The sequence below is a fragment of the Pempheris klunzingeri genome, chromosome 1, assembly GCF_042242105.1.
Source record: "Pempheris klunzingeri isolate RE-2024b chromosome 1, fPemKlu1.hap1, whole genome shotgun sequence".
NCBI lineage: Eukaryota > Metazoa > Chordata > Actinopteri > Acropomatiformes > Pempheridae > Pempheris > Pempheris klunzingeri.
The window spans coordinates 4,394,437-4,422,416 of NC_092012.1; the positions used below are offsets into that span (position 1 = coordinate 4,394,437).

Here is a 27,980-nt window from a genome sequence, read left to right on the forward strand (position 1 = left end):
GAAAATCAAACACACACAAAAACATATCAGTATTTGTGTGTACAGGTGGAAGAACTACACCAATGCATCACTGATTCATTTTACATTTGCTCACACCGTTGTTCTAAAAGCTAATCGTGTCTGAACAGGACTTCAGGTGAAGTGTGGCAGAACCATGGGGACGGAGACATCACACGTATTATGCAATGTTGAGGAAATGAAGGAGTGACTGCGACTGAGGTAGAGAGACTCTGAACAAGCCAATGAAAACCTACTCTTTATGATCCATATGTCCTTTAGTGCAAGCTAATCAATGGTCAAACGCAATTGACCACTGACCACCATTGGCATTTTCACCTCCAGCAGCGGAGCTCTAAAAGGAAATTGAACCACGTTTCTGCCACGCACCCACTGTGGCCTAAGCCTTCTTACTTCCACTTCCTGTCTGATCAATGCGAGAGACAATGACTCAACAGGTGTGACAGACAGGAGCCCAGCGGCAGCTTTCCTCCCCACAGCTAGGCCCAATTAGCACCTGCGGCTAAGGAACAAAGAGGCGACATTTCATTTCAGCAGAGTGCCAGTTTAAGGCCTCTTCTCTCAACCTCAGCCTCTTTTCTTTCTGTCTCTTACTGCTGACATCTTTAGAGGATCATCCCTGGCTCCATCATATTCTATTAAATTGGGTCGATGCCTTGTGTTCGAAGTGGCAGGGGTGTTAAAAACATGGGGTGTTGATGAATTCATTGCATGTGACTGGAGTTGCTTTCTTTGTGTGGAGGTTTTGGCTAATGAAACCCCCTGATGGTCTGACAAAAGGCAAAGACATTTTTCAGGGTCCGATTCGTACTTCGAATCCAGACTGATTTCCTGACGAAATTACACACAAGTGGGGCCGCCTCAGAAAAGTTTCCAACTCATCTGGAGAGAGAGGATCCCTTGCATCCTAAAATAAGGTCAAAAGCCTTTCATTCTGATTTTCGTACAGTGCCTGATATGTACATGTCTTTCTTTACGCTGAAAGCTAATAATTATCTGGACTGCCTTTCTCTTTCTCCTCATGACTGGAAGCTATTAACTAATTTGCAGACATATAGTTGTCCTTAAACTAGGCTATCAAACGCATACTGTGAAAGAGGATTTCTTATGTAGAATAAGTTTTTCATGTATGAAGTGACCAGTTTGCTAGGAACCATTCTAGCTGAACAGCAGCTTGCATTCAGCTTTAAGAGACAAAGGAATGGTAGAGGCATTATAATGAGTTTTAAATGTACTTTGAGGCTCGTTGATTTGTTTTGGGTTTGAATCTGCAGTTGCTTTGAGAGAAATATAAAAATATCTAAACTAATTTAAACTGGATTGTTGTTAGATCAGCCTCTGGTTTATTATTCTAATGAAGTTATTACAAATGCTGTAACTTCACATGAATGAAATGAAGAAAATGTCTAATCAATAGCTTCATCTGCTTCATAAACTAAGAGGGTTTGATGGTACCACTGAAAATGTCTTCACTTATGAGGACATGGTCTCAGAGAGAGAGGGGTTTTGATTTCTTGGTTAACTGCAACTTAACTTCTGCAATTAACTTTTCTAATCACAGGGGACAGACTGAAGTAGTGAGTGCTGTATTCAAGAGGAATTGGGCACTGCTTTAGAATATTTCTCATTTCCATTTCAATTAAGATTGATTATGATGCCCTACACAACAGCAATGGAGCAAATATGCTTTCTAACCATAAATATCTTTACTCAAGTGAAATTCTGACATACTAGTATTTACATTTTCTGCTATGCACTTCTACTAAACTACAATTCAGAGGCAAAACCCGTACTTCGCTACATGCATTTGATAAGTTTAGAAGAACATCATTATTAGATGAAACCTAACCTTTTTATTGATGGTCTGCATGCTCTCAACTCTGATGACTTGGGCCGGATGGAAGAGGAACCAGTGGAGTTTGTGTAGAGTTAATTCTATATTTTCTATAAGGGGGTTGGGCTTTGATCATATACTTTCCCACAATAATACAGAAACAATACATGAAGCTAAAACACTGGTAATAATTTACTTGGCTTCATTTTAAAAGACTACTGAACAATATTTACACTTAGGCTACACCAAGATTTTCTGTCCTGTCATACTTATATGCTTATTAATTTGATACTGGGGGGATAATGGTGATGGATTTAAACCTCTAATGAATTAGATTACTATGTGGCAACACTAACTAAGCAATTAAGTGCCACAAATGGACACTAATTCTGAGCAAAGGCAGGTGAAGCATTAAAAAACATTTTATTTCAACAGCGCATGCGCAGTTCATGCAGCGTAATGAGGATGATACCACGGCGCTTAAGGGTCTCCTTTTCGTCCGGGTTTACCACTATAAGCACACCAAATTAAATAAAATATTCAATTAACAGTCGTTTAGTGAACTATTGCCGTCTACCAAGCGGTGTATTGACGACCATTAGTGAGCCTGTCAGCGAAAACAGGCAGAGATCACCGTCCGTAGAGATACAGAAACCAGGAAGTGGTCCAGCTCCTAGCAATATCTGTTATGAATCCACTGGAAACCACTCTGGGGAAAGTGACTGGGCTCTTTACTGTCGCAATTGTGGTCATTGCAGCGCTTTTGGCTTATTTCGACGACCCTGAGCCGGTTAAATACAACAGGTAGGATAAGGAGCAGCGAGGGTGTCTGATAGAGTCTGGATTTGGCACGTTTAGGTGTTAATTTAGCCGATATATGCCACCAGTTACATGTTATGCAACAGCTAGCTACATGTGAATATACCGAATGTTTCAGTGTTAGCTATAGTTGTCTCAGACCTAATGACCACTGGTGTGTTTGTGTGGGAGAGAGGCAAAGATTGTGTTTAACCAAGAAACTGTCCTCCCCTGGTCCCCCTTGTGTTGGTAAAGAGCGAACGTCAAACCAAACTCCTTTAAGAAAATCGTCAATTTAAAGACGCGTTTCTTTATGGAGGAGTACTCCCCTTGTAAAGCAAAGCAAGGACTGGATTCAACCTCTCAGAAATTCGTCATCAATTGCCTCAACTATCGGTCATTATTTGTTTTATACACTCGATTACTGCCGTTCACCAACACCAAGGAAGAGAGGAAATGACTCCTATTCATTTCCCAAATAAGAACGTGAAAGCCTTTTGCCAAGTAGTTCACAATGCTTGCACATTATGTTTCACATACATAAAATGCATGTTTTGTTTGAATGTAGCTTTACCTGGATTCACACAGGCTGCTAACACAGCAAGTCTATCTGTTTTGGCACGCAGCATGGCCGAGGACATGGAGACTCTGGAGGAAAACTTCAGGCAGCAGAACAAAAGCTGTTTCATCCTCGGTGCCTCTGGGGAGACGGGCAGGCGACTGCTTCAAGAGCTGCTGGAGCGCAACATCTTCTCCAAGATCACTCTCATCGGAAGGAGACAGCTCACCTTAGAGGGCCAAGCACATGAAAACCTGGTTAGTGGTTTTTCTAGTCAGTTGTCTCTGTCAGCTTGAGTGTGATATTTTGCTTGACACTGGGTTTTCTATGTCTCCAGGTTCAAGAGGTGGTGGACTTCGAGAAGCTTGATGATTACGCTGCTGCCTTTCAGGGCCATGATGTTGGCTACTGCTGCCTGGGAACAACCAGAGCGAAAGCAGGGGCTGTAAGTTAAACTTTGAAGAACAAAAGTGGGTACTTTACTGGTGAATTCATTAAGATTTCACTGTTGTATGTTAGCAAAATATTACCAGTATACAATAGATTGCTGCAGAATAATAATGACCTTTGAGGTGTCCACAATCAGGAATTAGGTGTCTGGATAACAGACACTTTGTTGGATAGAATCAGGAATTAACTCCTCAAACAAATGAATAAGTTGATCCTCTCGTCCCATTTTGACCACCTGACAGTTTGCTAACTTGACCGGCCGACTTCACTACAAGCTGACTGGCTGTTGAAACAGGTGACATGCCGTATGTTCTAAAACCAGCCACTGCCATTTTGAAAGCAGAGTTGCAGGTGACGCCGGCTAGCTTGAGTCATGGAAGAAATAAATACTGCAATGATAATAATCACTCCTTTACCTCAGCACTGATTTGTTATTGAGGGCATTCAAAAATGTTGAACTCCTGTTTTAGTCAAATTTATTATTGTTTGGATGTTTTCAGGTAAAATTAAAATCTGATGCTCTGATAGATTCCAGCAAACTTTTTACTTGTCACTCATTTAGACACCATAATATTATTGTATGAAAAGATGATAATCAACATTTAGAATAATTGTCCAGCCCATTATTTTGTTTCTTTGTTCAGACTAGCTTTACTCATTTTAATATGAGCATGTGATTCTAATTTTTTGCAGCTACAGGTACGGTTGTGTGTCACCATCCAAATGATTTTTTCTGTTATTTCTGTTTATTTCAGGATGGATTCGTCCGTGTTGATCACGACTATGTTCTAAAATCAGCAGAGCTGGCCAAGACGGGAGGCTGCACACAGTTCCACCTGGAGTCCTCCAGAGGAGCTGATAAAAACAGCAACTTCCTCTACCTCAAAGTCAAAGTATTTTATTCCCTTTCTCTCCTGCGTGTTAAATGATGAAGTCTTCTTCAACTAAATCTCAATGACGACATTGGACAATGTGAAAAATCAACATGAAATTGCTGTACTTCCAGGGACAAGTGGAAGCAGACATTGAGGCGCTGGGTTTTGACAGATATGCCATTTACAGACCAGGGTGAGTGATCGGATTTACTTAATTCAATAATTTATGAGACAGACTTCCATATTCACCACATGAGACGCGACATATCATCCCCAGACTTAGAAAATACACACATGAATAGATTATGCATGACTGAAGTATTGTGTGTAGTGTAAACAGTTGAGAATGACATCCTGTCAACACCAAATATTTGCACAGAAATGCCTCAAGATTTGCACCCTCCTGCGACTGAGCTGCCGTTTTGTCAGGCATGTGAACATCATCTCAACCAGCCACAGGAAATGACCCCAAAACACATGGGATTGTGGGAATGTTTGGACGGGTCATGACATCTGATGCTAGTTTATAAGGCAAGATGAGCAGAGCAAAACAAAACCTCGGCTGATGCTCATATTCATTCATGCCTTCATACATTATAAAAAGACACCAGAGAAGGAGAGCACAAACATCATGCATGCAGCATGCTAATGTCAGTAGATATCTCTGCCACACAGAACATGGACGTCTTTGGCATCACGTCAGTACTGATATTTCTACATGCTCTGGTAATATTGCAGATTGATTTATGAATGTTTTACTGTGAAACTCTGGCTTTTATCTCACACATCGAGCCTTTAAGTACATGTTTCAGGGCCTGTGACCGAGAAAGTCAATGTGCCACCATGTGACCTTTGTTAGAAGTCATGGATGGATCATAATAGTGTAGTGTGAAATTAAAATAATCTGATAGAGACCATGGAAAACATGTGATCACACCCTTTTACATGTCACAAAGTGTTGATTGTGCTTCTCTAACTAATTCTAGTGGAGAATCAATATTAATCACTCCAGTGGGAAAAAAAAAAAAAAGGATGATGCCCAGTCTGCTTTGTGAAGTGGTTGTATTTAATAATCAGATCCAACCCAACACAACCTCTAAATCATCAATACCTTTGTGTTTTTCTCCAAAAGGGTTTTGCTGGTTGACAGGCAGGAGAAACGGCCTGCCGAGTGGCTGGCCAGGACATTCTTCAGTGCCTGTTCTGCCGTGGGTTCTACGTCCATGTCCGTCCCAATCCAAGAGGTGGCAAAAGCGATGGTGTCAAACACTCTGCTTCGACCTGAGCAGAAGACGGAGATCCTGGAGAACAAAGCCATCGCCAGTCTGGGGAAGAGTGCGGGGAAATAAGAGAGAGCAGGAAATACACTGAGGTGAGAAAAATATTAAGTAGTATTATGTAATGTCTCCTGACACGGACCCATGTTGGACTCCTTGACACCAAATAAATGTTGATGACTGTATGGATGCCAAAGCATTTACATTAGATGCAGGAAACTGGCAAGGCAGTGTGTGTTGTCTGCTTGTTGTTAAACTTTTTTTTATGCAAGTAATATTTCGTTTTTTGTCTCCGTCTTAGTGTTAATGCTCTCGTCCGGTAAACACTCACAGGGATACTTGATTGCTGATTTTCAACTGATTTTGTATAACCGCAGTGTGGGTAGTGAATGCAAATGTACAAGTTTCCTCTTTGTTGCCTGCAGCAGGAGGTCCCCGCTCATCACACTCCTCCTTGTCCATGGATTCATCTGGCTCGCAGGCTGTTGTTCAGTTTAATAAGTGACTCAATAGTAAAATGGCAGTAATAGTTTTATTACTAAGTCAGTTATGGAGGAAAGGCAAACATTGTTCACCTGCATTAACTACCCACACAGTACACCTTTAAACACACTTGTAAATGGCAGCTTGCACTTTTACATCACACACGACTAAGTACATTTATTTAGTTTCTATAAAAAAAACTCTTAAGATTGTTTGTTTGTGTATTGGGAGAAAATCTGATCAAACTAAGCAGCTTCCACAGTTTTCATCTCAGCATAATAATTCATGATCCAAGCTAGTGTTTTGGCACAGCCCTCTTATGGCTGTGGTAAAGATTTATGGCATGAATTCCCCACAGAAACATAAAAAATTCACAACATTCATATTTCTTTTTCTAAAACCAAACCTGTGCAAAGTTAAATCTTTGAACTTCAGATGTTCAAATTTCACTGGGACTCCAAACTATTAATTTCATTTTCTCTTTTCAGGTAATCTGAGGCAGAAACAGAGACAACTACACACTACAACGAAGTACATCGTGTCATCATCATCATCATCATGTCAGAGGATTTTAACATTACTTGAAAAATGTATCCATGAACTTTTGAACAATTGTCAGAAAACCAAAGGACGCCTCTATGAATGTACCTGACTGTAGTGAGTCTGCTAGATTGTTGGTGGAGAAAACAACCAGTGTGAAGCTACCAAAATCTTGAAATTGTTTCATGTCTGCTGAATAATATTGGAATATTCTCATCAGGGAACTGTTGTCATGCTTCACCATTTGTGCTCTGAGACAACACTGAGGAACTGCCTTAAAGTTGTTTAAAAGTTTCATCTACGCTCGACTTTAATTATTTTTTTTGTTTTCATTAAATTAAAAATATTTTATTGTGTGCACTTGCTTCAGGATTTTGTTTTCCTAAAAGAGTTCTATCAATATTAGCATTCAGATCCTGTATCTATATCTAACTGAAGTATATATTGCAGCAACTTTGAATAAACTTTGATGACTTCTGTCTACATGTTTCTACAGCTAAGTGGTTTTAACTGCTAAACAATGGATGGATGATGATCTTTGTCTTGTTTTATTCATTTATTTATATAGATTTATTCATTGCTGTTTTTTTAAATTATTTTTTTTCCATTTCAATTTATTCTTTTAAAAAAATTATTCTACTTTATTCTAATTGTCCTATTCTTGCATTAGAAAGCTGAGATTCAAGTAAACTTCCCTCCTGCAGCGCCCCCTTGTGACTGAATGTGGCTATAACTTGTGCCCCTCTGGCCAGTATGATAGGGACCTGTTCCTCTACAGAAATAAGGGTTTTAATCATTTAATGATAATCTAATCATTCGTTTTGATAAACCAGCAGATGCATTTTTTAAAACTTAAGTCTTAATACATTTTTAAAAAGGCATTTGTACATTGGTGGAGCCATAAAAAGCACATTTTATATTTGACACATGATGCTCATCGCTGACCTTTTTTGACAGCAGACATGTTACAGTAGAAAAAGTACCGGTGAAAATAATAAAATGAAAGGTGGCTGACCTCCATTTAGCCTTTTCTGATTGAATGGTCCTGCTGCCCCGGCTTACCGGGACACTGGAATGTAACAAGAGCCAATCATATGAGTAACACCTGAACTTTTCCTTTGATGACAAGTCAAAATGTCTGCTTTGGAAAAGGCCAGCCAGCAAATGTGTTCACAAGACAAGCGAGGTCCAACATTGAGTTATAATTTAAATGTTCTGCCGGAGGTTAATCAGAGACATCATTTACTCCCTGAAAGGATGGCGAAACTCTGGTACACACAAATGCACAGTTCATCAGAGAGATAAAGTCCTGTAGTTTACAATTGAAGTTTAGTTTGACCATCAGACAAAATCTAAGGCTGAAAAATACTTCACGACTGGCCTTGCTACATTTCTGGAGAACCTTCTTTGTTGCTTTTGTCTTAGCTGACAGAAGGTACCTGATGGAGGTCTGATGACATTGTTCGTACAAACAATTTTTAAAGATACAGCGTCAGATAAGCTGAAAAGTCTATCTAAAGTAATCTCTGTAGCAAGACAGACAATCCTAACTGAAATCTTATTGTTTTCCCTTCAATAAAATAAAAACTGAAAATTGAAAATATTCTTTTTTGATCCAAGCATAGCCCCAGCATGTCAGCAGTATCATCCTTCAGCTACATCATCCTAAACAAGTATTCTGCTTCTATAAAGTGTGCACATTTCCTCAAAACAGACACAACAACATTTACCTTTCAGGAAGTGATATTAAACAGGATGATTTACCTCAAAGTGGCTTTGTCTGGAGGAAAGCATACAGTCTCCTCTTCCTCCTGCAGCTCTGGGTGTTTCCAGCATGGCCGTGCTGCAATTAGTCCAAAATGAGGAACAGCTGAGCTGATCAGCCTCTCGTTGCTTAGCCATCGTCAATATGAGCCTGGACTGGTGCTGCCTGGTCCAGCAGGTCAGCTGGAGTCTGGTTTACTGGGTATGGTGCTCCTGAAAAAACGCTGAACAATGAGACCGACAGACTGTTTCAGGTAAATTATCATGTTACATGTTGAATACTTGTGGTGGTCTAAACATACTCTGGAAAGGTGTGATCTTAACCTGTGTTGGTCTTTCCTCTGCAGGCTGTCTGTGCTTTGTTTCTGGTTGCTGGTCGGAGATGTAGATTGTGAGAAGACCCAGAGAGGTATAGAACGATCTGTCAATCTGCATTTTTAACAGCCAGTAGCTTTAAGTGTATTCTTAACACAACTGAGGACGGCTTGCCTGGTTTTGTTTCAACAGGTTATGTCCTACTGGTCCAGGCAGGACCGGCCTCGCTGGGAGTCCACAATGACAATGGAGACCGTAAACGCTGGAGTGAACCACCTAGTTTCAGAACCCCAGCAGATGTTTATGAGACATCAAGTATGGAGAGAGGGCAAAGTGGCAACACTTACCCTGCTCAGGAAGAGCACACCTCTGGCTCTAAATCCTCACACATTCACAGCTACCATCCTGGAGCACAAAATGCCAATGTTCCTAAAAGCCATGCAAACTATTTTAAACCTGATTCTAACTCGGCCTCAGTTCCACAAGGACAAAGTGCTGTGCTGCACTCTGGAAGCAAAACATTAGTTTTTCCTGGTGGCAAGAAGATTCATAAAGGAACCTCTAGTTCAATATTCTCCACTGGTGCAGTTCAGGCCCCAGTCCGTGTCCATCATGCCAGAGTTAAGTCCACAGGAGGTTTTTCACCTGTTCAGGTAAACCAAGCTCCCCTTGGCTTTGGACCCAATGACAGAAAGACCCCTATGTATTCAGTAAACGGTGCAGCAAGACCACATATCCAAGCTATCAAGTCCAGATCTCACTCTGCTCATTTTTACCCCAGCAGCTTGAACCGAGATAGAACAGACTTGTTGCAAAAAGCTTTAAAACCCACAGACAGGAGGACAAACTATCCTGCCAGCAGTTCAGAGGGAAAAGTTGACACGAAGATGTCGTCTCTAATGTGGAGTCCAAGGGTCTATAGCAGTGATGTGATGTCTGAAACAAGAGGTTACGCCCAGTCCCGCCGCCTCCGGCCTGGTTTTAACAAAACGCAGGCCCAAGCTGGTTCTGTGAAACAGAATCAGGGTGCTTCTGGCCATGATTCAACAAAACTAGGGTTCGGACCTCCAGCATCAAGCGAGGGGCCGACAAATCTCAACTACAATTTCAGAGAAAACCAACCCAGCAGCTGGCATCCTCTACTACCAGAGAGAGCGATAATCCCTGTCCAGGGGAAATTCAAACCTTTCCAAAGACTTCCTGCTAATGATGATCTCCCTGCTGACACCAATTCATCAGAGAGGGAAATTGCTCCCATTCAAACATTTGCTGGAACAACCCTCCCCACTAATTTGAACTCCACAGGTGTTCCTGCATCAGTTGTTCCTTTAGTTGCCGGAGAGCTGAGCACCAAGTCTGCGTCACCCGTGCAATCAGAGGGCCAAGATGACGAGGTCGTATCTCAGGCTCCAAACCCCGAGGGCCAGTCTGAAAGTTCAGCAGAAGTTGGCGTCTCCTTGGAACAAAACAAAACCTCTACAGTTTCTCTGCAAACCTCAGAAAAAGGTGACGGTGTTGTCTTGAGTCCACTGGAACCGGATCAGTCTGGAGTTTAAACTGCGCTGCCACATAATGCTTTGGCAAGGTATGTCTGTGTGGTTATGAGGATGTGTTTTTGTAGCTACTATACATCTGTTTGCATTAACATAGAAGTCCAGTTTCATGTTTTAAGATGTCCTTTTAATTGGGTTTTTCTCCTCCCCAGATCCCTCACCAGAGCTGTTTGTCCAGAAAGAGTCTAACATTGAATAAAGAACAGTAAAAACTTTTACATTTTGTGTTTTTCATTTTACAGAACTCTTCTATAGTAACACAGAATGGATTAGAAGTGACTTTAGAGGTTAAACATAAGTCTGTAGTCAGGAGCAGCCTATATAGTTTTTTTTATATATATATACGTCTTAATGCCAATTTCTTTTTTTTTTTTTTTTTTTTTTTTTTCTGTCATATCTTTATATTGTGATAAAGGATAGGAGCTGACACAACTTTTAGCTACTTCAACCATGTAAACTATACTGGATTTTTAAGCAAACTATTTAAAACAATAGTCTGTCACACTCCATCTCAATTACAGACTTTTACTAAACTGCAGGAACAAAAACATTTTTCAGCCAAACAAAGATGGCAGCAGGAAGTAATCTAACTCAATCAATTGCATTATATCAGTGGTGGAATGTCACTTATATTAGTAAACTTACTTAAATACAACTTTGAGCTAACTTACTACTTTAAGATTATTTTCTTTCTCTTAAAAAGCTCCACGAAGAGATTAAAATATCAGGCTTTGTTACGACTTTAACAAACAGTATAATAGCTTAAACAATCAATTAACATGCAACTATATTGATAAGCGTTCATGCTATTTTCCATGGAAAGAAAAAGTCAAACATTTCATGGTTCCAGCGTCTCAAAATTGAGGACTTACTGCTTTTCCTGTCAATCAGTAAGTAAGAGTGGTGGTGTTCTAGGTTAGCAGATGACTGTTAATGGAAACAGCAACACTTAAATATGTTTGATTAAAAATCACCTTGGCGACATCTCGTGGTTTTAATCCGGAAGTGCCTTTTTGGCGCTTCTTTACGTCACCGTACGTCACCAGGAAGTCCACTGAAACCAAGGCAACATCATGGCTGAATACGCAGACACACGTGAGTTTTGTAAATAGTTCATTCAAACAAAACAATCTGAAGCTATTAAAACTCCGAGCTCTTATTTTGACCAGCGAGGATTTAATCTACGTGTGTAGTGAGTGAACTGCGTCTTTAGTTGCGTTACACGGCGTGTTGGCAGCCGTTTGTTTAGCTATATCGGCTGTAATGCTAATGCTAACTTATCCGAGGAAAGTAACGAGTAAGTTAACGTTAGCTTACTTCAGCACTGCCAAAGAAACTGTGTGGCTCCTACATGCAGCCTTAACGAGGTTTTGTGTTGACAGACGTAGATGGAGTTGGAGTTGAGGAGATGCCGGAGCTTTCTGACGGGGATGATGATGATATTGCTGATGATGAAGAGCAGTGGCAGTGGTTGGAGGAGGACAGTCCGTCTGTCTCTGTCACCTGCCTCTTCTGCGACAGGTGAGATGACACCTGAACTCAGGAGTTCCGTTTACTTGAATGCAGTGGTTTACTTTTTTCTCAGCAGAAACCGAGCTGTACAACCACATGTTGTGCTTTTCTTGGGGTTTAATGTTTCCAGCCTTGATCAATACTCAGTTTTTAAGAAACCATCTAAAGGTTATGGCTCAGGTTCATCCATTTCTGATGCTGTTATTAAAGTTATCAAAAAAAAGGGTTAGGGTTACAGGGTCCCTGTTACAACTATGGAGTGCTATTTAGTTTGTTTGCTATAAACTCCCTATATATTATCCTGATTATTCAGGATAATCAGCACACTTCAAATTAGCCTCCTTTCATTTGGACTATCTCTTAACTTGAAAACACAGTCGTGTATTTAATTTCCTGTATTTAATTTAGTTTTTCTTGCAGAAAACTGCATCAGGATCAGCCTGTCAGACTTTCAGATGTGTTGATTGAACACTAGGAGTCCTATGAAAGTCTAAGAGACATCATTTTTAATTTTTAGTTTATGGTTCTGATTGTTGTAAAGCAGTTACAGCATTTACTCTGAGAACTTCTGCTTGTGTTTACAGGGCTGTAACTATAACTATAACTGTTATCATCCAGTTTCTGTGGATCTAACAAACCAATAAATCAGTGTTTTTTATTCTTATTTTGAAAGATTATTAAATGTACGTTTACAGTGCTTTGACCTTGTAATCAAACAGATTTTCTAACCTGCGCTTTGTGTTTCAGGTTGCTGAGCTCTGTGCCTGCCACCCTGCAGCACTGCATGTCTGAGCACCAGGTCAACCTTGTAGACGTGATAAGAAGACACAGTAAGTAGACGCTGATGTCTCTGCGTCACCGAAGAGCCAGAGGATTATTCAGTTTTACTGAAATGACTCTCACTTCTTTTCCTTCTTAGATTTAGATGACTATGGTTACATAAAGATGATCAACTTCATACGCTCAACAGTAAGTACTGTCTATAATGAGATCTGATTTCTGCGCTACATAGATTATAAAGACTTAGAATTTCATTTATATATATAATTTACATAGTGTAAAATATATGTTTTGTTGAATTGTTCATATCTTGTGTTTGTCTTGTGCATGGGGATTGCTAATATTTCATCCAAATAAACATCAGAAAAAATCAGCCAAAAGCTTGACAGGTAAAGAAAAAGTGAAATACAATAGATTTTCTTTCTAAACAAATCTGTATTTATAGAAATGTAATGCATCCTGTCTGACGGGGCTGCCAGACGCTCCCTTACCCTGGGAGAGCGAAGACTTCCTGCGACCAGTCCTGCAGGACGACCCCCTGCTGCAGACAGGTACAGCAGCTCCTTTAAGGTTTACCACACAGATTTAGGTCGCACCAACTCCAGTGCGAGTAACAATCTCCACATATATGTTTGTTCTATCTTTTTGGCGAAGAGCCTAATTGAATTGGCTTGTAACTCACTCACACACACATTCACATCACGTTTGCCACAAGTTGTCACTTGCTTGTAGCTTGTCCCAAATCTCAGCTCTGATCCTGATGCAAGAGATACAAAAAGGTTGAAACTGCTTTAAATAAAGTAGTTAGTACAAGGTGTCATCAAGCAATTTAACAGCTTAAATGTTTTAGATTTGTTCTGAATGGCCACAAAGCCTGTCGTCATAGAGGGTGAGAGGACACTCGGACAGTCTCTCCTGAAAGTCACGCATGGTGTTGCGGCCCACTCTACAGATGATTTGTTGTGTGAAGAGAGAGAGACGTTTAAATCTTTGCTTCTGTCTGACCTCCACACTGTCGGCTGATGTCAGCTAGAGTGGAAAATCTGCTCATGCGACTGCTCACACTACAAGACCACCAACAAAAACATGAAACCTGTTTGATCACGATTGGGAATCCATGATCAGTCTCACAGCCAGACAATGATGCTACTGAAAACTGAACCGGGACGACCCAATCTGCCGTTCTGTTACAGAACTTCATCTGGCCTAAGTGTACTGATGCTTTATTAACAGGGCTACAAGACAGTTACATTGACATGTTTAGTTAGTTTGTGTTCCTGAGAGAGAATTTAGATTTTATCCTCAAAGATCCGAATGAAAAGCAGTTCCTCAGGTCGCTGTCCGTGAGCCGGACTGCTGGTTCAGGTTGCTGTTCTGCCTCATTGTCTGATCTGTTGTACATTCTGTATCTAGTGTTTTTTGACACAAGCTGAATTTTGTTCATTTCAAACAAGATAGTACATTTCACAGAATAATTTGTTTTGGAACTTTGTTGTCGTCATTTTTCTGGTGCAGCCATTTTCTCTCAACCAGCAGTTCTGTGTTCCTCCAGAATCCCCTTCAAAAGGCCCCAGAAAAGGATTTAGTTTTGTATGTAGTAAAAGTTTTGTATAAATGAAATTTTACAAATAAACACAACCCGAAAAAAAGCACAAACATTAAAACAAATAAGTGGAAGATCAGAGGCAGGAGTTGGTCACTGTGCAGAGCCTTTATGTTCAGCCCCAGACGTCTTACATTTCTGTTTGTCTCCCCATCTGTGTGTTTCTGACAGACCCTGAGGAGCTCTGTGGTGATGAGGGGTCAAGCCTGTCGACGTGCCCGTCATCCGGGGCTGATTCCCAGGATGCACTGCTGCAGAGGGCACTGGCTGCTGAGGAGAGAGCCCGTTGCTCAGGGGAGGCGCTGGCCAGGGCCATGGATGACCTGCACAAACTCAAGTCAGTGACACATCTGCGTTTTCACATGTTTTTTTTTTTATTAACCACTAAGGTTGTCCTATTAGTGCATTCCTTGTCAGTCGTGGGTGTATTTTTCTTTTTTCTTTTTATGCTCTGAAGCACTCACAGGGCACTCAGTGTGTTGTCTCTCTTTTGCACTGCCCACTTGTGGCCAGCAGGGGGACACAGTGAACCCAGTATTGCAGGAAAATCAACCTGAGTACCTTGTGGAAGAAGTTTGGAGAAAGGCGAAAGATTAAAAAAAGGAAGGGAAAATTCCACTGCAGCATGGAGGTTAAAGTGAGGAGGGGGGGTAGGAAGGGGGGCAATAAGGGAAAATTACAGAAAGAGTGAGGTTGGGGGGGGGGGGGTTGTAAGAGAGTTGAAAAGATTAATGCTTCCCATCTCCTCCATTTACTGCTATGTCCTGCATGAAGGTTGTGTGTGTTTTCTGCTCTCCGGTCGCTGCTTTTGTTCAGTGTCCTAATATGAGAAGTTGAATGCAGATCTATCCGGGTTGTTTCAGGCTTCTGGCTCAGGGTTTGGTACTGAACACAGAAACCAGCAAATCCAGTAACCTGGGGCCTGTGGCCGAGCTCCGAGAGGACGAGGACGAGGCCTACTTCAGCTCCTATGGCCATTATGGCATCCACGAGGAGATGCTGAAGGTGCGAGTTGTGCGAACACACACACACACACACTCACACACACACTCACACACACACACACACACACACACACACACACACACACACCAAACCACTCACTTCTTGTGAGTCGCTCCCCCCCCCAGGCACAGCAGTCTCTGCAGAGAAAATGTGGGTTCATCAGTGTCCGTCTTGGCTGAAAGGTTTCGATAGAGCACGTAAATGAAGATGATCATCTTTATGCACACGTTCATACTGAGGACAAGACATTTTCTCAAAAGTGACGAATCAGCAATATGTGCTGAGCTCTCATGTGAGACACCAAGCATGCTCGAAACATGGAAATTAATTTTTACACTGGTTAAGTGCTGGAACCTGGAAGTGTCAGCAAGCAGGGGGGTTGTGTGTGTGTGTGTGTGTGTGTGTGTGTGTGTGTGTGTGTGTGTGTGTGTGTGTGTGTGTGTGTGTGTGTGTGTGTGTGTGTGTGTGTGTGTGTGTGTGTGTGTGTCAGGAGTGGGGGGGGGGGTCAGCTCTGTCTCCTGCCTTGCATTTCTACTTACTGCAGTGCTTAGACATATTTCTATAGTCTCTCCTGATTGGTGCTAAGCACCGCTAAGTTTTGCGTCATGTGTGTGCGTCAGGCTCTAAACTCCATCAGAGCCCCGGAGGGGGGGGCGGGGCTAAGAACACGTGACGCGGGGGCTTTGCGGTGGAATGTGGTCAGTCTTTTACAGGACTGCGTGAAGCGCATCACCTATGACGCACTCTGTGTGTGTGTGTTTGTTATGGAGGCCGTGCAAAACAGGGTGTCATGTTTCCTCAGTTAAAGTAAATCAACTTTCAATTGTCACTGACTGAATTTTTGCCTCATTATTAGAATACAGATGGCTAATGAGTTTGACATGAAGGAGGTGAGAATCTTTTAAAAGTAAGCCCCCCCACACTTTGCTTCATGGTGCTAACTCACCTGCATCAGCCTGAGTTTCACTGGAGAGTTATGGCTGAAATCGAGGCTGAACAGTTAATTGTTTCTATGCTAAAATTCACATTTGAAAGAGAATAGGCCGGCTCAGATTGTTTTCAAGTTAATCTCAAAAACAGTACCCACATGGTTATATGTACAATGAAAGAGTTATTGGTTGCTGTAAACACAGTCCTAACATAAGTGATGGGAGATAAAATCAGAAGTCCTCGTTCTTTGCAAAGATTCAGATGTGGTAGCTGAAGGTAATTTGAGGCGTCTTTGCTGCGTCTCAGCAGGGAATCACATCGTGTGTGAGGCACAAAGAAGGAAAGGAAAGGGAGAACAATTAGTGACCAAACAGTCTTTCAACACACATATGGGCACGTAAGTGTTGCATCAAGCTGGATTTTAAAAGATTTGAAGCTGTCCTTCAGGCAGTCTTCTGAGGTGAATCAGAAGCTCCCCCTCTGTTGTTTACATCACGACCCGACACCGTCCGGTTGAGAGCCGCGTGACGCAACAACGCAAACTTCTAACACCATTCAATCTGCAGCTGCAGTGCTGGTCATAAAAACAGCAGGTTAAATGTGTTCCTGAAACCATTCAGCCCCAAGTTTAAAGATTGTTTGACATTTTTCTGCAATATAAAAAAATCTGGGAGTAATTAGAGCTGAAAGACTTCAGTAAGAATGTTTTGTTGTGATACTCCATGTCAGCATGGACTTTGGGTACTGAACATTGTCTTTACAGCGGCATCATAGTTGAGTGACACAAATATCACAGCTTATTTGACTGACTACTGAGTGCAATGAACAGGGAATGACTTACATAACTAATGATTTTCTAATTTAAAACTTTCTTTGGTGTGAATCTCTTCCAAGAGCTCCCTATTCAGTTTAAACCAAGTATTGAATAGAACCTCAGTTCCACTGTATCTTGTACTAATGCATGTTACTGTCATCTCAACCGTTTCTGTAGCTTTTCCTCCAGAGTGGAGTAGCAGGGGGTTGGGGGGGCAGATTTGATTGGCAGGTTAATTAGCGTGTCCCAACCTGACCTGGAGAAAAATACCAGTTGTACTTACACCACAGATTTGCACTGAAATTTCCAAGAATTATCTGCACCTGTATAGAGAAAGCATGACATGTTGAGATGTTTTTATTTTCCCCCGCGGCCAGTGATGAATTCAGCTTTGCATCACAACATGAGTATGCTAATGCAAAGTGCTCAATTTACGAACCTTCCCTTAACTCCCTAGAAACCCTGCAGTGTATTTTGATCCTCACATTTTGTTCTTTTCTCTCTTTCACTCAACAGAAGTTGGTTTCATTGTTTTTTATTGTTTCATTTTTTAAAATTCTCTCCACAGGATAAAGTGCGCACAGAGAGTTACCGCGACTTCATGTACCGCAACCCTGAAGTGTTTAGAGACAAGGTGAGCAAACAGATGTGTGTGTAACTGTGCCTATACAGAATGTGCAGGCAGCTGGTTTAATGTACAGCCAGGCCTGTGAACAGGACTGGGCATGTGCCCCTCGTGGGGCCGACATTAATAAGGTGATGGTGTCTGATTTAAAACACAGTGTGACTTTATTAGCGCCTCGAATGTCGACTGCAGAGTGCTGATAACAGACACATGCAATCCACCATCACACCCATAACAACACCCCCCCCACACTTCAAAACCCCTTCCAAATTACCCCACACCCCTCTCTTTTCCATTGCCTTTAGTTGCAGGAAGCAGCGGCCTGGATCATGACCATCCATTATATGGGTGGCTGCTGGTTAGTGCTGGGATGAGGCTGTAGAGGAGGGAGGCAGGCTGTGTTGATGGGAACGTACATTATCCCTGTCACAGCGAAACATTCGGCAGAGAGGGAAATGTCACCTTCTACAGGAAGCGGTAGATAGAGAACAAAACAGAACCGTCTTTTTTCAGCACCGTTCAGCGACTGGAGTGGCGGTAAGAGGAGAAAGGAGCGAGGAGTTGTGTGTTTTGTTGAGTCAGCAGTGTGTTAGCGACCCTCTGTGAACTCATAAAAGCAGCAGGACGCTTAAAGGGAAGTTTAAGTTGCCTTAAATAGAGACGCATATAAACACAGTGTTACATATAGATGCACGTGTAGTCGCTGCAGCTGCGCCTCGGCTGTTTAACACTAGTCGGGGGGCGAAGATGAACAAATTAGCTGTAACCTATGGGAACCGGGAATAGATTATCAGGCGACAACAACGATGGCTAGAGGAAAAAAAGTTACTTTGGAGAACTTGAGGGTTTTAGAAGAGTTGTGATCAGTAAGGAGGCCGAACGTACTGACCGTTAATTTGGATGTCGTGGAAGCCAAAGCAGCTAGAGGTCACTGCCTGTTTTTCCTTTTTCACTTGCATTGTTCTCCAACAGTTCAATTTTGGTTTTTTTTGGCTGGCCTCTTGTGGTTTAGCTTCTCACCTCCTTTCAGTGATGCACTGGTGTTCTCCAGGACTCCAGGACATTACTGTAGGATGTGGTTTACAGGTGCGACAGAGCACACTTCTAACCCCACCCATTAGTGATTCTCTGTGGGGTCAGAGGTGAAGCACATTTCAAAACCACAGAGGGCAATGAAATAAGCTACTTTACACCCTGGTGTTCAGTTATTTTTAGGCTGAGACAAACCATCTATGGTGGCCCTTGGCGGTCAGCAGGCCCATGGACACAAGAATATTTATCAAGAAATTAAATGTAAACTTGATTAACGGGAGCGTTTTTAAAGCCTGACATTGCACAGGCACGACCCTGATAGTGTGCCTCCATCCCAACCGCTTTCCCTCCCATCCTGCAGGTGGTGCTCGATGTGGGCTGTGGGACCGGCATATTGTCCATGTTTGCCGCCCGATCTGGGGCCAAGAAAGTCATAGCAGTCGACCAATCGGAAATCATTTATCAGGCCATGGACATAGTGAGGTAAGACACACAGTACAGTCTGTCACTTGTTCATACATGTCTGTTTGCAGCCACACACATACATTCCAGTTAATGTAATGTCACATATGGTTTTCACAGCAATGAGAAGTTGCATTTTGACACCAACTAGTCTTTCAATCGCAGTTAGCAGATCAACTCACTTGCGGTAGGGCTAGTTCAGCTAGTCATGTGACCAGCGCCTTGCACATCATAGAGGTCCTTTGAGAGTCCAGAGAGTACACTGGTCTTCTTTCCTTACTGTGCAGCACATCATTGGGGGAGTAGAGGTCTATTTGACCTCCAGCCACCTTTTATTTGTTGCAGCTGGTTGACTTCAATAGAGCTGCTGTCAGTCGCTTGGCCATAATACACATAATTTACACCTGCGGTCTGACTCATTCGCCCCTCGCCTTTTCTCCACTGCTGTAGTGACAGTCCAAGCCCTACACACACACACACACACACACACACACACACACACCAACACACACATGTAGATGACCCCCTGTTGGTACCTTTTAATACAGTCCTCAGTCCAATTTCAGGTCCTGTGTGTTTCCAGGTTTCCTGCAGCTAGTGCTCCACAGTGGAGCCATTTACCTCCACCCGAGCCTCCGCCGTCCTTACATCTACCTGCATCCACTTCCTCCATCACATCCATGCCTCTAAAATGCATTTTTGAGTTAGGGTCATTATGACTGCTATTATTACCGTTATGTAAGAGAGTGTCGTATAAGCAAAACAACAGGGTTTGCTGGAGGAAAAGGACGTTTTAATTTTACAGCCCACTGACTCGCTGTTGGAGTGTGTGTTGGCATGCAAGCTGCGTCGCAGGTTCGCCAGTGGTGAAGATTCAGCTAAAGAAAGATATGTAACCCCCCCCTCCCTCCCTCCCACTCCTGCACACTTGCACATGTACGCACTCAAACGCACACATGCATACAGAAACGCACACAGCCCACGGGTCCCTTTTTTAAATCAACTGTTTGCTTGCATTGTGATTTTAAGGCTCTTATTTCTGTGTGTGCGTGTGTGTGCACGCGTTTGTGCAGCCGTTTGTGTGTCCGTCACTTCCTCTTGATGTTAATATCAGGATTGTAATTAAAGTGGCTCCTGTTGGTTAAGCAGGAGCATCCATCTCCTGTCTCCACTCTGTCGCCGAAGTTTAAATGAAAAGCTAGATGTGACTTCCTTCCTTCACAGTCACTTCCTTAATGGATAATGTCTAAATAGGTTTTTTACATGGGTGGAATTGATGGATTATCCAGCAGAATGCTTTGAATTGGAAAAGGAAAAAAAAAAAAAAAATTAAACAATATTTTACATAAATGAGCAAAATTTTAAACTTTTTTAATGTTGGTATGAACTAAAAACAGACAAATGATCAGATAGTGGCTGTTCATCAGTCAGTCAGCAGTTTACTAGTCAGTAACACACATTATGGATGCATGTATATTGTCTTATCTTTTTAATAAGGATGCAAATATCTACATGAGAAATAATGTAATTTATATGACAAAGTAGATTCATAAAAAGACAGCAGTTATTTGCAAACACAGGTTCTCTGATGACAACCCCTCCTCTCTCTCTCTCTCTCTCTCTCTCTCCCCCCCCTCTCTCCCTCTCTCTCTCTCTCTCAGACACACACACAAAGCCGCACAGATACAGACTCTCTCCCCAGAGTCCTGACATTGTCCTCTAAATTACCCCAATAATGAGATTACAGTGTTTCCCCTCTTGTGAAAGGTGGAGCAGGTGGGGGTTTGTGGGTGAGGGGTATGGGGGGGTGTTGGATTCTGGGAGGAGGTGATAGCAGCGGTAGCAGAGAGGGGAGAGACAGTTCAAGATAAGGATCGCTGCCACAGAAATGCACTCTGGGCCGCTGTGAGTAATTGTTCTGTCCTCAGTAACATTAGCTGTCATGATAATGGAATATTCACAGAGATTGATACCCGGACTGGCCGCTCTGAAAGGAAGGATCATTTAAACAGCAGCGCTGATCTTACAGTCCTTACCTGAGCCTGACACGTCTGCAGGCCTACAGTTACAGTCTCACACACTCCATACACGGCTTAGAAAAGACTGGAAATATACTGCACATAGAAAAGAGCATGGTGGACATGTACAGATCTTGACAATTTTTTTTAAAAATCGCCCAAAAATGTATGGAAATGTATTGTTGCACAATGTGGTTCTATATCTAGATGTATGTATCATCAACCTTATAAAGTTTGTTTGTACTGCCCAGTTCATCTGGCTTCAGTGACTTAAAGTAAGTCCTAAAGCTGCACTCCTCATGACGAGGTGTGATGTTAAAGGCGTAGTTCTAGTGATGGACCTGCAGAGAATCATCTGCAGTTCCCCTCAGCTCTATGGACCGTTTCTGTCAGCATCTTTCACCTCATTGTTTCGGGTTTTTTTACGCACCGCAATTTCACTCTTGTGGTTCTCACTCAGTGCGCTCATCGATCTCCTTTTCACTCGCAGTATGCAGACGTTTTCAGTGAAAAAGCTCTGATAAAACTACTGCACGATATCTGGCCAGCACCAAAAGACGGACCGACAAAATAACTGACCAGCTTGTGAACATAATGGAGCATTTAGCAGCTTGACTTAAAATCAGCAGTTGACCTGTAGCATGACTCCAAATGAATGTTAATGGTACTGAAACAGGGTTCTGTTATCTTCCTGTAATATGTAGCTGAATCTGCTGCTCAGTTCACAAGTTCTTCTTTAATATGACAGAATTTAATTGTCATAATGGAGATTTGGAAGCTTAGAGTCCACCTTTTTTGAAAAGTGACCATGTGCCTCAGCAAAACTGCAAACTCCATTTGTTTTAAGTCCTCTGGCTCATGCATGTTTCCCACAGGTCCAACCAGCTGGAGGACAAGATCACTCTGATCAAAGGCCGCATAGAAGACATCAACCTCCCTGTAGAGAAGGTGGACATCATCATCTCAGAGTGGATGGTCAGTACATATTTCTGCACATATACATACTAAAGCAGACTGACTTTAGGAATGCAGTAGTGCCAATAAGGTTGATGGCTTCTCCTCCAAAGCCTCATAAAATCAGTAAGTTCAAAAAGTGATGCGATTTCAATTCCAGCTCATATGACATATGTTCATTCATATTTATCACTGAGGATGTGAATCAGAGTGACTAAATTTCAGGAGTCCAACTCTATCAAAATGCTCCAATGTTCATTCAATGCAAATAAAAGAAGGAAAACATGGACGTTAGAGCTGCAGTGATTAATCAGTAATTTGTCAACTATTAGAAAAACTGCATATCAAAATAGTTGGTGATTAATCCAACGGAAAAAAGTAAAAAAATCTCTGATTCCAGCTCCTTAAACGTGAATATAGTTTGTTTCTTTACTCCTCTATAACAGTTGGGTGAATATTCTTGGGGTTTGGCCAAAACAAAACATTGATCAACATTGTCACCTTTTTCTGATCTTAATAGACTAAATGACTAATTGATTAGTCAAGGAAATAATCAACAGATCAGTCTACAATGGGGAAAAAAATGTTTAGTTGCAGCCTCAGTGGCAGTAACATCTTCTGTAGAATTCAGTTTAGCTTCTGAGAACTCATGCTCCCTTGATTTAATGCATTTGTGGCTTTTTATGACATTGCTGCATTTTTATGAGCTCCAACAGCTCAGGTGGATGAATGGATATGAGGAGGTGTGTATGAAAGGTGTGTGACTTAAGATGTACATGTGGAAAGCAAATAGCCTGGACATTATCATAATAAAATGCATACATTGAGCTTTATAGCCCAGACAGTGAACGCCCAAATGTTGTGCAACCATCATCAATGTTATTGGCAACACTTCTGTTTGACAAGTCAAAATGTGAGAGTTTTTGTAGCTTTATGGTCAATATCTATACTAGCATAGGAGCTAAATATCCATTCAAGACTGGATAAAGTAGTTAACATGACTTATACACTCCAAGTTTAACACTGCAAATCAAATACAAGTAATTATTTAAAACAGCAATGATGAGTAAAACAAACTCAGTACAGCTCTACGAAAGCCCATTGGCTTGTCTTGAAATGCTTTGAAATAGAGATGAACTATTTTTGAATTTTCCTGATGCAGTAAGTAAGTCAAACAGTCAATGACAACTTTCTTTGTCATGGACTCTATAAATAAAGCCCAGTCCAGCTTAATAAGGATTTGCTGTTGTGTGTCACCACACTGTTAACTTAACGTATATATATATGCATCCTAAATCCGCAGCAGCAAACCAAAAGCCAGAGGGAGAGAGCACTGTATTGGTTCCATCTTACTTTAAAAGGTGATTGATGGATATTGTTAAGAAGTTGGAGATCAGACTAAGCCTTGACATATATTTGCTTACATGTGTGTTGTGGAAATATCTTTGAAGCTTTTCCTCCATCCACCAGTAAAACTCTTCAAACGCATGTACACATGCATATACCCAAAATGTAAATCCTTTACCAGCCAATGAGCGGCCAAGGTGCCAGCAGCAGTGATGCATGTTTTAAACATGGCTTAAACGGGGCTAAACTCGGCCGTGAGCTCCTCTGAATACCTAACCATGAAGAGCAGTCTTCCTTCCCCGCGATGCCCATTTATCAGGGAGATTCTCTGTGGCGATACAGGCGGGACGGCCAAAGTTGAACGCACCACTGAAGTCATCCTTAATTCATGAGCATCCCGTATCTGTCCCCCCGCCACCTCCCCCATCTATCGTGAAACCCCAGGGTCACGAGCAGGGGTCGCCAGCCAGATCCTTCCCATCCTCTCACCGGGGAAATTGAAATTCGGTGGGTGACGTGCCGGTGGAACGGTGAAGGATAAGGGGCGTAATCTCTGATGACACCAGCTCACCGAGTGCTAATAAATCTAAGAATTCTCCAGTCACTTCTCATCATGGCAGCGATGGCAGACATTTCTCAGAGTGGCCAGAACTTCAAAAGCTGCCCTCCAATACACCTGTATAAAATGGAAAAATGACAGTTGTCACAGGAGTAGACTTTCTTGCCAGAGTAAATGGGTTTTGACGGTATTAAACTTTAATGGCTTTTTCTTATAGCCAGGTAGAGCCTTATTACTTCAGAGAGATCCTGGAGATGTCATGAATCTAGTATGTAATTTGTTTTCTTTGCCTCTCAGAATATGTCACATAAATGACTAAAGGGCTTTATAAAATCCCGTATTTTATCTTTTTAGTGAACATTGAATTTACTATTATTCAAAGTAAATCCTAAATGTTGTAGAAAACGTAACTTTTCTCAAAATACAGTTAGTATAGGAAGGGGAATTCTCACGTGGGGATCCAAGACTGATCCCTCATTACCCATCAACTCTCTAAAAATCACATTTTATTCTCACCAAATCCATCTGGATTTTCGTACGTAGTCATTCTACCCATAAAACCATTCATGAAATAGCTTAAAACAAATCAAAAGCATGAATTGTCATGCCAAACATTAGCTATTCAATGAATTATGGTGCTACAATTACCTTTTTTCTGTCGTAGTCCTCACTGTCAGTGGTGGAGTCCGCCATTCTCCTGTTGGGTTTTTTTGGCATGCTGCATTCAACCACTCTTGCCAGCACCATGGTAACCACAGGTGTCACCAAATCCACCAGAACTGATATTTTAAAGGATTATAGCTTTGAAGTCATTTGGATTATTGTTGTCCCACTCGGTTTGTACAGTTCTTCCCCTTGTTATGCTCAAGCATCCTGTTCCAGCTGTAAATATAGCATGTATGTAAGCCAAACAACATCAAAATGTTGGGTTTTGTTAAATGCCTTGGGCTGACGTGGCTTTAATGCATGCCTCCGGTGTCGTTTGACACACATACACACAAGCACTGACACAAATTGGAGGCTTGCTAAGGGCTCCAACAGAGAATGGCCAAAGTGGGTCAAAGCAATGGCAGCGATGCACAGGAGGGAATTCTGTAACTAAGAATAGATTAACATCCAGCATTTCCTCTATGCAAAGATGCCTCTTGATGAAGAAGAAAAGTCAGCGTGAAGACCAGAACAGAGAGTAACTTTCACACAGCTACACTGCAGTTGATCTTGCTAAAAAGAATACTATAACAGTGGGTCAGTCTGTTTTCACTGAATGAATCTGAAATATTTAGAGTTAATCCAAATCCATGCTCTCTGAATCAACAGAGAGTGTGTATGTGTGCATCTAACATGTGACATTGGTCACTGCATGCTGGAGTCATTTGTGAGAAACAACAACTAGCCACAACATCTTAGAATTCCTGTCCCCATTTGCAAACATTTTTGTAACCCTAAACAAACCTTTGGTGACGTTTGGACGTATCAGTAACTAGTTTGCTATGTAAAAGTGAAGTGTAAAAGTAGGAGTTGTTTGAAGACTTGAAAATGAAGTATGAATGCCCGGCTTTGTGTAGGTGGAAGTCCATGATGTAGAAATCTGAGGAAATGGTGATCACGGGTGAACCAACATGTTTCGACTCCCAGAGTCTTCATTAGGGTGTAAGGTGCAGGGAGACCAGATGTTCAAAATAAAAGCTAATTAAGTGGCCGTATGACACAGCCAAAGCTAAATACAAGACAAAACACCCAACCAACACTGCAAATGCAAATATACTCAAAACAAATGGGAACATATGAGAAAAGAAATCAAGGAAAAATAGCAAGACAAACAATAGAGGTCAGTCTGACAATAATAGACACCAGGGCTGGGCAATTCATTTCTACAGGGGGCCACATGAAAAATCTGAACTGTGTTGGAGGGCCGAACCAACGATAACTTGAACTTAATTCTGCTCAATATTAATTTTCTCCCATTGTAAAAGGCAGTAAATTATATATTTTGATTAGCTGCTACTGGTAATCAGAAGTATGAGAACATTCTGTAAATATTTATGTAAATTCATGAATTGTGGAGTAGGTCGAAGAGGAAAACAATCCTATAAGAGTGATAAACAGTTTAAAACAAAAACAATTCTATTCTATTCATTCTATTTGTAATTTGATGATGATGTCACAGTTGGTTGGAATGGTGACCTCACAGATGATGTCACATATGATGTCACCAGTTGTCATACGGAAGATTGTATATAGACCCTGAAAAGATCAAACCCACTGAGTTGGAGTCGACCCGCTCCCTTAGATGGGATGATGCAGCGGGTGTCCCTCACCAACAGAGGCCTCGAGTTGAGCCGCCGAGTTTCTGCAGGGTGTTCCCCCCGCTGTCAGATTCACTCGGCGTGCAAGATCGGGTATAGGGGAAGCCAAGCTTGACTCGTTTCCGTAGCGCTGCCTCTGTTTGTGTGCCGCCTGCATCATTCCATCTTCGTATTTACATTTCAAGTATGAATTTTTATCTGGACTCAGGGCTTGGTTTGTGGACCGCCACTTTGAGGCCTTGAGTCCCGCTGTACAGGCGTCATCGCCATATTGTTTTCATGGCCCTCGCCATCTTGGTTTTTAAGCACCAGAATAGACAAACTGCAGCTAGTTTGTTTAAGGAAACAGGACAGGCAGCTGAATCCACGCACAATGTGATACAGAATTTTACTACTGTACTGCTGGTAGTTTGACGCCATTCATGGCCAGATATCATCTAAGGAACAGCTGAGCAGTCAGACAAAATGAAAAGAGCCTGTCAGTCAGACCCACTATCATTACCATCAACTTTCTAAGAAACCAGTGGAGCCTACAGGAAGTCACTGTACCTTTTAGATAGAGCCAGGCTAGCTGTTTCCCCCTGTTTCCAGTCTTTGTGCTAAGCTAAGCTAAGCTAAGCTAAGCAGCTGCTGGAACCAGCACAAGTGTAGTCTGATCAGCAACTGCAGCTGGTTTGTGTCTGTCCATCACCCACAAGGTGGTCCCCTGTCACTGTCAAGCATTGTTTAAGCGTGTCGGTGGGGTTGACACTCAGATCGGATTATCAGGTCATGTGTAATACCTTAAACAAATGGTCTTTTTTAAAAAAAATTTATTCATGCAGAAAAACAAATCAGCATATTTTCATATCATTCATATATTAATGAACTTTAGTGACTTTTCAATGATCACAAACTACAGGGGAGAAGTCTGAGCTCTGAAGCTCCAGAAACTTCCATCACAATTGTCACTCCAGTTTTGTGAAACCTGTCAGATTAAAAAATGACAAATTCTAGTGTAACTTCCACATCGTAGGTTCAGTGCAGCCACCGGCTGTATGCAGTAAACTGCAAGCTAATGTTCCCTAACTGTCTAACCTCTATTGTGGGCTTAGTGCACAATAATGTATATTGCTGTTTTACTGTGTACTTTGAACTAGCGTTACATCTGGATTGGATGCATAGAGATGTAAATTCCCAAGCAAACAAGATCTTGATCTTACTGACGTAATAAAAGCTTAACTTCAATTCTTCAAATTAAAGGAACTGATCAATTTTCTCATCTAACTTTATTACACTACAAATTTCTCCTGTCATGTTATTTCTTTAATTAAATTTTCATCTTAATTCTATTTTATCATTACAGATGCTGCTATTCACTCTGACATGGCAGTAGATCTTTTATAGTGTTGTGTAATTATGGACAAGTATTGACATCTATATCACTCATTTTTATTGGAGCTGGATAATTTACCATCGGTTACATATTTGAATGTAGCCAGAAGAAATGCGTATTACTTTAACTATTCATACACTAGCAAATTGTAGCTTTATAGAAGTAAACTTGCAAGTCTTATTGTTAAGTAAT

General features: G+C 41.6%; 2 protein-coding genes and 1 long non-coding RNA gene across 4 annotated transcripts in view; all 3 read left to right on the top strand.

The window, feature by feature from the left end:
• The first annotated feature begins 2,309 nt into the window (after positions 1 to 2,309).
• On the top strand, positions 2,310 to 7,269 carry htatip2 (HIV-1 Tat interactive protein 2). The gene is made up of 7 exons (XM_070830940.1): positions 2,310 to 2,656; positions 3,277 to 3,466; positions 3,547 to 3,654; positions 4,415 to 4,552; positions 4,666 to 4,727; positions 5,667 to 5,906; positions 6,783 to 7,269. Exons 1-6 carry the CDS (start codon positions 2,541 to 2,543, stop codon positions 5,881 to 5,883), a joined length of 831 nt encoding a protein of 276 aa, XP_070687041.1. The 5' UTR covers positions 2,310 to 2,540; the 3' UTR covers positions 5,884 to 5,906; positions 6,783 to 7,269.
• A 1,510-nt stretch (positions 7,270 to 8,779) lies between these two features.
• On the top strand, positions 8,780 to 9,342 carry LOC139216224 (uncharacterized). Its single transcript, XR_011585568.1, has 3 exons — positions 8,780 to 8,852; positions 8,946 to 9,007; positions 9,106 to 9,342. It is a non-coding gene; the product is annotated as an uncharacterized lncRNA (long non-coding RNA).
• A 2,183-nt stretch (positions 9,343 to 11,525) lies between these two features.
• The window catches only part of prmt3 (protein arginine methyltransferase 3), a 52,945-nt gene continuing 36,490 nt past the window's right edge, over positions 11,526 to 27,980 (top strand). The window contains exons 1-10 of one of the 2 annotated variants that reach the window (XM_070834748.1): positions 11,526 to 11,561; positions 11,855 to 11,987; positions 12,726 to 12,808; positions 12,898 to 12,947; positions 13,204 to 13,309; positions 14,533 to 14,698; positions 15,225 to 15,366; positions 17,679 to 17,744; positions 19,129 to 19,250; positions 22,123 to 22,222. In XM_070834748.1, coding sequence (XP_070690849.1) covers positions 11,540 to 11,561; positions 11,855 to 11,987; positions 12,726 to 12,808; positions 12,898 to 12,947; positions 13,204 to 13,309; positions 14,533 to 14,698; positions 15,225 to 15,366; positions 17,679 to 17,744; positions 19,129 to 19,250; positions 22,123 to 22,222 — 990 coding nt within the window. In that variant the 5' untranslated portion in view covers positions 11,526 to 11,539. Of the gene's footprint in view, positions 11,562 to 11,848; positions 11,988 to 12,725; positions 12,809 to 12,897; positions 12,948 to 13,203; positions 13,310 to 14,532; positions 14,699 to 15,224; positions 15,367 to 17,678; positions 17,745 to 19,128; positions 19,251 to 22,122; positions 22,223 to 27,980 lie in introns of both variants that reach the window. The other variant, XM_070834669.1, reaches the window with a different exon arrangement.